Raw genomic sequence first — 10,731 nt, forward strand, 5'->3', positions numbered from 1 at the left:
AACTAAGCTGCTGACAGGTTGTGGCAGACCATAACAGTGCTAGGCTCCCAGAGAATAGCACTTCCTTTATCCTTGTGTAGCCCCCTCCTACACTGAGTCCAGGATTATCCACGTGATTTCCTTTGGCCAATGGGACATCAGCAAATGCGATGCAAACAGAGGCTTGAAAAGTATCGGTGTTTTGGGACTTGCCCTTCTAAGATGCTGCTATCATATGAAGAGGTGTAGGCTAGCCTGGCCCAGCCAACAGCTAGCATCAAATGCCAAACCAGGTTCATCAGGCCACAAACCCTTAGCCCCAGTCCAGCCATCAGATGACTGCAGTTGCATGAGAATCTCTCAGTGGGACCAGGTCTAAATTTCTGACCCACAGAATCATAAACAACACTTGCTGTTTCGGGCTATGAAGTTTTTGGCATATTTGTTATGCCCAAGAGCTAACTGATAGACATTTTTTATCACCTACAACAAAGAAGGATCGTAAGAGATTAACCTAATAGTCAATTATTTCTAAAAGTACCATTTACCCTTCACCCCCAAAGTCTCCAGCCTTAAGATGCCTTTCCCATTACTAGGACTGCATTTTGCAAATTGAAAGTTAGAACACATAATCTGACAAAAGATTTCTTTTTATTTTGATTTGTGAATTTACGTATTTGTAAAATTATATAAAGCTATAAAAATTTAAATGAATGAAACATCGATTAAATCACCTTTCTGAAATGGAATTAAATTACATGGAATTGGGCCTGTCCCCGGAACGTCCAGGACATATGGTCACCAGATATCTTCCACTATTAGGAAGAATTCTAGAAGCCCAACCAAGTTTTCTTTAATTGCTTACAAACATTCATAGAGGAAAATATTGGCTTTGCTTACCGGCCTCCTTGCTGCCCTGTGTATACTAAATGTAGTTGTCCTGAGGCAATAAATATTTTTTTTTAACTGCATTAGCTTTCAGAACAAAATAAAAATCCTGGCTTCGCCTGGTATATACAGCACTCAGTTGTCACCTTGAGTTAGTACTCAGGGCATCTTCCCTCTAAGGTTAGCTGCTTTCTGATTAAATCATGTCCTTCCTTCAACCCAGCATCTGACAAACACCTTGTCATAGACATGTGATATTAAAAGAGATGTTTGAGCACTTACTGAACTTCTACTCTGGGCAGGTGGGCTGCTGTGTACTGGATCTAGGGAGAAGAATGAGACATCTGACATAGAGTGGCTCAAAGGGAAACAGACCAGCAAGTACTGGTACATCCTGAGGACTGTTCAGTCCAGGGTGTGAACATAAGCAAGTGCTCTTCCCTGGGTTAGAAACAATGTGTAGGGGACAAGCAGCAGGGACCCCTTTTACCTTGCCAAGGAAACCCCGTGGATGCAAGACACCTGAGGTGACTCCCACAGGAGGAGTACGCGTTTGCTAACTTGAGAACTGGAAGGAAGAATACTCCAGGTGCAGAAAAGAGAATGGGTCAAGAGAAGGTCTCCAAAGACCTGTCTTTCACATTTGAGAAAGAGGAGATATTGAACATGGCTGCAACTTCAGACATCTTAGGAATGGCAAAAGGAAAGGCCACATGGGTCTGAGGCCACAGACAGTGTAGGCCCTTGTACTAACTCAAGCAGTTTGGGCTATGTCCTGCTGGCCATGAAAAAGGGTTTCATTCATTCACTCACATATCCATTCATTCACTCACTATTGTTTGTTTTCTTCAACAGAAATGACACAGTGAGATATGACTCTCAGGAGGATCACCTTGTCTTCAGCTGCAGGGAGTTAGGAAGAAGGAGAGAGCAGAGAAGGCTTCATGGGATATAGCACCTGCAGGATGCCAACCTCGCCAGCCTCTGCTTTTGCTGCTCTCCCAGGCCTTACCCTCCAGTCACACCAGCCTCCTTTAGACTCTTCACACCTGCCAAGCTGGATTCTCCTCCAGTGCCCTTCTCTACGACACTGTTTCTTTAGGCTGTCATCTCAGATGGGCCTTCCTCATCCACACCTCAGTTTCTCATCCCACCTCATCCTCTTTTCTTCATGCTCACAATCTCAGATTCTAGCTTATTCATGTACTTGGTCACTGTCTGCACCCCCTTAGAATAAGTGCTCCTTTAGGACAGTGGCCTTGACTGACTAAGTGGCTGCTGTGTCCCGGGGCCTAGAGTAGTTAATTGTGTGTATCAAGTTGACTGGGTCACAGGATGCCCAGATATTTGATCAAACAATGTTCTGGATAGGTCTGTGCGGGGGTTCTCGATGAGATTAACATTCAAATTGCTTAAACGGAGTAAAATGACTGCCCTCCCTGGCATGAGGGGCCTGTTTCAGGCCAGTGAAAGCCTGAGGGGAACACAGGCTGAGCAAGAGAGAATTCGCTTTTTCTGCCCAAGGGTTTTAAGCTGGGACATTGATTTCCTACTGCCTCTGCACTCCAAGCGGAACCTACATCACTGGCTCTCCTGGGTCTCAGGCCTTCAGCCTTCACACCACCCAAGAGGAAACATGTCTCCAGATTCTGTCTCCCACTGGCCATAGAAGGAAACTGGGATGAGGAGGCTTAGCAACAAGGAATGTAATTTGCTCCTCACAAAATGTGCTCCAACCTTCATTTAGAGTCCAGACAATAGTCACATCAGATCAATAACTTGAATAACAGGGGCGCAATTGGCCCACTGGGCGCAATTAGGGCTCAAGTCAACAGGCCATTAAGCTATGATGCACAACCCAAAGCAGGGCCTGCTTCATAGGCATGTGTACAGGACTCCAAGCGCTCTGCTTTCACCATCTTGAAATTCTTATTAATTTTAACTTTAAATTTGGTTTTGTAAGTGAAGTCTAGTAGGACGATGGAGCAGGTGCATGCTGGAGGAAGTAGGCGCAATATGCATGTCTGCCATGCCACACGCCCATGAGCATAGAGTTCCGGTAGACCCTGACACATGGGCGTTCAGTGAGACGACAAGTGAGTACAAGGTGAGTGTGTCACACCTCTGACTGGCTAAGCAGAGTCACTGACAGCCCCAGAGGCCACGCTTTCCATTAAAACCAGAACTTGCTTTAAATGAGATGGTGATGCAAAGGTTCTATCTTACCCTTTCTCAACAGTGTTACTTTCCCATATTAGCCAACCACTTATGCTGAAATGATAACATATAAAAAAATGAGAAGATAGGACAGCCCATAACCCACAGTTCATTTTCCTTTTAGCCTTCCTTAGTCATCAGTGAATTGAAGATAGAGTGTTGACAGAATGAACACATACCAAGAAATGAAATTAAAAAAATAGCTGAGCTAGTTTTCACAGTTCTTCCCTGTTCCGGTAAGAACAAAATACCTGTGCATGCAGGAGGGGCAGATTCCACATTCTGCTGACTCTGCACACAGGCTAGACGCTAGATGCTCTTATAATTGCATTTTCAACGGGCAGTGCACAATATCAATGAACAGTAAAACTCCTGCTGATACTTTAAAATGTTAACTTTTCTGTCCTTACAATGACATTAACAGCAAATAAAAAGACACCATAACAAGGTGAGAAGGACCAGGGAAGAAAGTAAAAAGATATTTAGTATTTTTAACAGCAGTATTCCCCCTTTCATTTTTATTTTGCCCTACAAATTATGTAGCAGGCCCTGCCTGAAGTTAAACCCCTACTCAGTGTAAGAAATATGACCTGTCTTCTCTTCTCTTCCCTTCTCTTCTCTTCTCTTCTCTTCTCTTCTCTTCTCTTCTCTTCTCTTCTCTTCTCTCTTACCTTCCCTTCCCTTCCCTTCCTCTCCCTTCCCTTCCCTTCCCTTTCCTTCCCTTCCCTTCCCTTGCCTTCCCTTCCCTTCCCTCTCTCCCTCCCTCCCTCAGCCTGAATGAAAGTACTGCTGGTAGGATGCATGTTCTTTAACTTAAAATAGCAATAAGTAAATAAATAAATAAGCAAGGAAGCAAGTTACCAAGTTTCTGCTAGATCAGCGCTTCTCCCACTTGAGTGTGCTTCACAATCACCAGGAGGCTTGTGCAGACAGACTGCTGGGCCCGCCCACAGAGTTTCTGATTCAGGAGGCCTGGGCCTGGGCCTGGGCCTGAGAACGTGCATTGGGAGAAGTGCTGCTGCAACACACTTGGAAACACAGGTCTAGAGTATGTTGACCTTGGCCTCTGACATTTGTCCAAGCTGAGAGATGCCTTACAAAAGGCATGTTATGTTACCTCATAAATGTTCAACTGCTCCACTAAGTCCAGGTCAGTCCCTTTCTTGTTCAAGTGCCGCTGGGACACGGCCGCAATGCCCAGCTCCTCTAGGCAGTCCACCACGTCGTAGAAGGTATCTTGGTCTGGCAATCCTGACAACGTCTGGATGGAGAAAGAACAGGACACAGACATGTCTTATGGAACTGTCACAAGGCCCTCAGGGCATTGTTATACATGGTAGCCAGTGGCCGTGATTATAACATTATGGGGGCAAAGGAAGACAGATAACAAGTTCAGCTGAGAAAAACGTTCTGTGGCGTAAGCAGCATGAACCCCAAGATCCCACCCCATTAGTCAGGTGCTCTGTACTCCCCTCTCCTTGAGTACAGGCAGAACACTCCCATGCCTGGGTTCCATTACATGGCAAGGGTGACGGAACTTTACTGATGTCATGAAGGTCCCAAATCAGATGATTTTGAGTTCATCAACGGGGAGATTAGCCTGGTTGGGCCTGACCTAATCAGGTGAGCCATTTAGAGTGGGCTAAGGCCTTTCCTGAGCTCAGTGTAGGAGAATGATTATCCTGCTGGCTCTGAAGCAGCAGCAGCCACCATGAGTCCTACAGCTGCAAGGAAGTGAGCTCTGCCAACAACCACAAAGCTTGGAGGAGGACCCCAGGCCTCAGATGGGACTCCAGCCCCAGTCAACACCTTGACAGCAGCTTGTGAGGCTCTGAGCAGAGGACCAGGCAGGCTATGCTGGACCCCATCCCATGGAAACTGTGAGGTGATAAATCTGTGCTGTTGTAAGCTGCTAAGTTTGTAGTAATTGGTTACACGGCAATAGAAAACCAACATAGTCAGTGACCGGCAACTCCTGTTAAGATCAATCTACTGCCCTAGATGGTTTGGCTCAGTGGATAGAGCATTGGCCTATGGACTGGAATGTCCTGGTTTCGATTCTGGTCAAGGGCCCATGTCTGTGTTTCAGGTTTGATTCCCAGTAGGGGGCGTGCAGGAGGCAGCCGATCAGTGATTCTCTCTCATCATTGATGTTTCTACCTCTCCCTCTCTCTTCCTCTCTGAAATCAATAAAAATATATTTTTAAAAAAATCAATCTACCAACAGCTGGAGTGATGACAATGTAATGGTTCTCTTTTCTTTCAATTTGGTAGGCCTTCCTTTGGTCTGTGAAATTTGGGAAAACATGAGAAATTCCAAAGCAGCAACCTAGAGGCAAATAAATACATAAATAACCCAGGAAAGAAACAGTCGACTTCTCTGAATTCTACCTCTCTTACAAGAAGGATGATCTCAGACCAGGCCTCAGTTTAGCACTGTAAAGACCTTTAGCCCAACTGGCGTGGCTTATTGGTTCAGCATTAACTCATGAACCAGGAGGTCATGGTTCGATTGTTCGATTCCCGGTCAGGGCACATGCCCCCATCCCTAGTAGGGGGTATGGAAGAGGCAGCCGATCAATGATTCTCTCTCTCTCTCTGTCTCTCCCTCCCTCGCTCTCTCTGAAATCAATAAAAATAAATATTTAGGGGAAAAAAAAAGAGCTGGAAGGACTGTTGAGGTGACTTACTACAAGTCTTTTATCTTATGAATGAGGGAGATAAAGACCTAGAGGGAAGGAGTTAGCCTGAGGGAAGTTACTGAAGGCCTAGGACAAACTTCTCTCAGTACTGCTGTTCTCATCTCCTCACACACTCATGCCTTCTACACAAGTCATTCTGGCCTTCAGTTTCAGACACAGACCTTTAGTCCCTATTTATTTCACTACCTTTGCATTTCTAAGAACCCTGCATATACATTTCAAAATTATTGTAAACATGGTGACTGCCCCAAGAGAAAAAAACCAATACTTTCCTAATGCTCTTTTCACAACACCACTTCCCTAACACTTCTAGTTTGGGGTTATTAATATTGGAACGAATGTCTTTATTCATAATGCAAACAAAGTCTTTTTCCTTCCCAGGCTGAGCCAAGAGGACACGACTCACTGTTACTGAGATCAGAAATGAATGAGAAATAACTGAGATCCAGTTCATTTGTCAGGGGCCCCAGTGAGGCCAAGGGGCAGGAGGCTGTGAACCAGATGAAGCTATAATCAATGGTGCACGCACCTGAGTGGCCAGGTGTGCCAGTGCGTGCCAGTGTCTGCAGGCACCAGGCCAGGCAGTCCCTGAAGCATCAGCAGGCACACCAGCCCACTGGAAGGCCTGGCTCCCAAAGCTACCTGAAAAAGTGGGCACCTGCTCAAAGAAGGCTACCATCAGAACAAGCCCATCCTTTGGGTTCAGTCTCTAGAACTTGGTTAGAGGATGAGGAGGTGGAAATGGTGACACCAAGGCCAGGGCAGGGCTGACGGCTGACTGTGCCAAACACACAGTTGGAGGAATGCAGTGAGTTGATGTTTGGTGTCGGATTGAAAGCTTTCTACACAACAATGCGGGGCCAGGATGAGGCACCGAGAGAGGCCTCTGGCAGTGTCCTCATCTCTCTGGTCCCATCCTCCTTTCCTTTTTCCCTATTGAGTTCTGCTCAGAAGTTTCCAAGGGGTTGAATTCCTTGATCTAATCCCCATCCCTCTAGCAGGCCCAACCATGATTGGTTGGGAAGATTACTATCAAATAATTAAACAAATAGGTCTATGGAACCAAACAGGCTCACAGAGCCTTGGCTCAAAAACAGGCCCAGAACTGAGTGTATTAAGAGGTCTTTGGTCATTTCCTGAGAAAATGTGGGTTTGAGCCAAGCCTGCGTTCCTTGCCTTTCATGTGTGGCTGTGGCTACACGGGAGGCAGCTTTCGCCACAAACACATATAGCTTCTTTCTCCGCCTGCACAGGAGGGGAATATACATCTTAGAAACACATTCACCTATTTTCAGCTATTCTCTAACATGCTGGGCCATTTTGCCATACACCCACCTCTCCCCGACCCCGCCCTCTCATCTCTCCCCTGACACCTCACTGCCACAGCGCCTCCTTCTGGCAAAGGTGGCAGCTCCAGAACTGTCTGCGAGGAAAACATCTCCTGCTGCCTTCAGGCTCAGGTGACACCTCACGACCTGCTTCCTGCTTCCTGCTTCCCCTCAGATCTTGCCTTCCAGACCTTGTGACAACTAAATCTTGACAGGCACCTAACGGACATTTTCTTTTCCTCTCCAGGGGTTTTCACTGATTCCATCTGATCTTTCTGGTAGGATAAAGCCAGTGTGGCCAAAGCCTACAGACGTTTGTAGCAGCATTATTGGTGAAAACCAAAAGCTACAAACACCCCAATCTCCTTCAGTGGAGGGGAGAGATAAGCAAACTGTGGAGTATCTACAATGCACACGCCCAGGAGCAGGAAGGAGAGCTGTTAGTACAGCCAGTAACAGACAAACCTCTCCCACTGAGAGAAGACAGCCTCAAAGGGATACAGCCCATCCGATTCCATGTAATATTCCTGAAATAACAACACTATCGTGATAGAGAATAAATCAGGGTTTGTCAGGGGCATGAACGGGGACCAGGATGTCATTATAACAATAGAGAGGTTTGCAGGGAGATGTGCTTGATCCTAATTATGAAGACTATCCACAACTGTGTATGTGTTAAAACATATACAGCTAAATACCAAAGGGAAAAAGCCAATCTTCTGTATGAGAATTTAAAAACAATAAAATAAAATATAAAAACATAGGCAAATACTAAGCATGAATCCCATCTAGGTTACCTTCCCCTTGGCCCTGCTAGGGCAGCACCCCTTCCTGGGCTCCTTCCCCAACACTCCAGCCAGCCCCACGGTAACACCTGTGTTGCTCAGGCCCTCACCTGACTCATCCTATTCTATGAGGTGGCCAGTATCTGGCCCACTGAGGGAATTTCAGCTGGATCAGGACAGGACACTACAGTGGAACCTTGGCTCTTGAGCTTAATTTGTTCTGGAAGGCTGTTTGAGAAACAATTTGTTCAAAAATCGAATGATTTTTTTCCCATTAGAAAAAATATAAATTGAATTAATCCTTTCCAGACCCCCCAAATGATTCCTTTCTTTAACCTTTCTTATATGCAGTGCACATCTAATGTACTTTTAAAACTATAAACAACACGAACCACCCCCTACCAGCCTTAAGGGAACCACATTCAGCACTCGTTCCAGGGGGTGTCTCTCAGGAGGTCAGCAGGCAGCATCTTCGCTTTTTCACGTCACTGCCTCTGAAATGCTGCCACTGGCTAAATGCTTTTCCTTTATCCAAATCAACAACATCTTTTCTGCCTCTTCAATTGCCCTTCACACCTTAGCAGCCTTAGCACTCTTAATAGCCTCTTTATGTTTTAAAATTGTGCTAATCATGCACTTGTCAGCAACAAAAGCACCACACACACACACACACACACACACACACATATATTCACAGCACAATTTCCTGAGATGTTAACAAGGCAAGGTTTAGCTGTAAACTGACTCATACTGGTGCATTCTCTCCTTTGTTTGTGGCCTGAGAGAAGTTAACCCAGACATTTTTTCCGTGAACAACTTGGCTGAGAACCAAATTGTTCAAGATGGGAGACTTTCGAGAACCAAGGTTTGACTGTACATAACTTCAGCTTGCAGGGTAAAAAATAGTTTCTGAAACCCCTCAATCTTTTGACAACATGGGTGGAAGGTGGAGGGGAAGGGTGGAGGGGGATTAGTCTGGATCTTGGAAACCCTCCATTCATGCCCCTGTTTAACAAAGGGAGACTTCCATCTCAGAACCATGAGCAGGCTAGAATTTAGTCCCCTTGTTTTGTCATAAAACTGCTAACTTGTTGAATTCTGTGTCATTAGGACATCTTTTACTCGAAACAAAAGTTAGAAACCCACTATAATAATTTCCTAGATTTCAGAGTGTAAATTTTTTCCAGAACCACATAACATTTCACTGCATTGTTTTGTTTGGGATCTTAGAGGATTTTACTCACCGGGGCAATAAACATGACTAAAACTCAACAACAGAAAACAAACCCAGCGTGGGTGCCAGCTGTCTGCTGACCTTTTTGAGGAAAAGATGACATTTGGAGTAATGTCCTGGGGACCTGCCTGGACTTCCTCTGGGCCAGAACTAACAAAAGATGAGACAGAACTGCCAGAAGAGAAAGAGTAAGCGAGGAATTCCTGGACATTAAATGCCGTCTGATGCCAAGGAGAGTCTGACACGCACTGGGTCTGTGCCGGGGATTGGCAGCAGAATGGCCACACCATGCGAACGCTGCCAGGGCCATCAGAACAGCTAGGCATGGCCGCCACCAATAAAACGGATAGCATTACAGTGGAAAACACTGAGCAAGAGAGAAAATTCCATTTTTGCTGAACTCAGTGTTTTCCAAAACAATGTCAGTGACTGAAGATGACAGGAAATTGATGACCTTAATCTTTAAAACCCAACAGAAAATTGCTTTAAAATTGCATGGTAAAATAAGCTCACAGATTCAAAAATAAAAGCAAAATTATCATCTACCAAAGAGTGGTGCTCATTCCCCACTAGGACTGTCATAGAGGTTGCTGAGCCTCACCAACAAACGCCTTTCGTTAAAAAGCAATCACTGACTCCGGGAAATGTTGTTTTCCTGTACATTTCTTTTAATCTCAGTAGGTTTAATGTTATTACTTTTTCCACTGGGTTCTTAATATATTTAGGACAGTATCATTTTCTGTCCTATTTTCTGCCAACAATTTCCTAGTCTGTCACTTGCCTTGAGCTTTTATTTGTGGTTTTCATTTTTAATGATAAGACCTTAGAGCAGTGATGGCGAACCTAAGACACGCGCATCAGAGGTGGCACGCGAACTCATCTTTTTGGTTGATTTTTCTTTGTTAAATGCCATTTAAATATATAAAATAAATATCAAAAATATAAATCTTTGTTTTACTATGGCTTCAAATATCAAAAAATTTCTATATGTGACACAGCACCAGAGTTAAGTTAGGGTTTTTCAAAATGCTGACACACTGAGCTCAAAAGGTTCACCATCACTGCCTTATAGAGTTGTGTGCATTGAAATATTTAAGCCCTTTCCTTTGGTATTTTTCTTGACTGGTGGTATTATTAATGTAACCTTTACCTACCAGAGACCAATTAATCTTTTATGTTGAGGTTTTTTTTTCTCGTTTTTCTATGGCTTGATGTGCTACAATGAACTCTTGAATTGATGCGTAATTTATTCTGGTAGATGGACGAAGTTTTTATTTATTTCCATTTAGCAAGACCTCCCCGATCAGGAACAAGCTGGCCCACCCCCTTTGATGTCAGTCACAGCGTAAGAAGTTCCATGCATTGGGCCATCTCACAGTTCCTCCGCTCCCCTCCTCTACTGAGGGAAGAGCCAGGGCCACACTGCTTTACCGTTGGAGTTTGCACATCTTTTTTTTTTTTAATGGTACATTGACTTTGGAAGATAGTTTTGTAGTTTCTTTTTTTTTATATATTTTATTGATTTTTTACAGAGAGGAAGGGAGAGGGATAGAGAGTTAGAAACATCGATGAGAGAGAAACAGTGATCAGCTGACTTC

At 44.6% G+C, this 10,731-nt stretch overlaps 1 protein-coding gene across 1 annotated transcript in view; it reads right to left on the reverse strand.

Moving 5' to 3' along the window:
* The window catches only part of FHOD3 (formin homology 2 domain containing 3), a 324,340-nt gene that overhangs the window by 120,570 nt on the left and 193,039 nt on the right, over positions 1–10,731 (reverse strand). The window contains exon 9 of the mRNA XM_015565558.1: positions 4,202–4,345. Within this exon, the coding sequence (XP_015421044.1) occupies positions 4,202–4,345 (144 nt within the window). The remainder of the gene's footprint in view (positions 1–4,201; positions 4,346–10,731) is intronic.

The sequence above is a fragment of the Myotis davidii genome, unplaced genomic scaffold (genome assembly GCF_000327345.1).
Source record: "Myotis davidii unplaced genomic scaffold, ASM32734v1 scaffold259, whole genome shotgun sequence".
NCBI classification, from domain to species: domain Eukaryota; kingdom Metazoa; phylum Chordata; class Mammalia; order Chiroptera; family Vespertilionidae; genus Myotis; species Myotis davidii.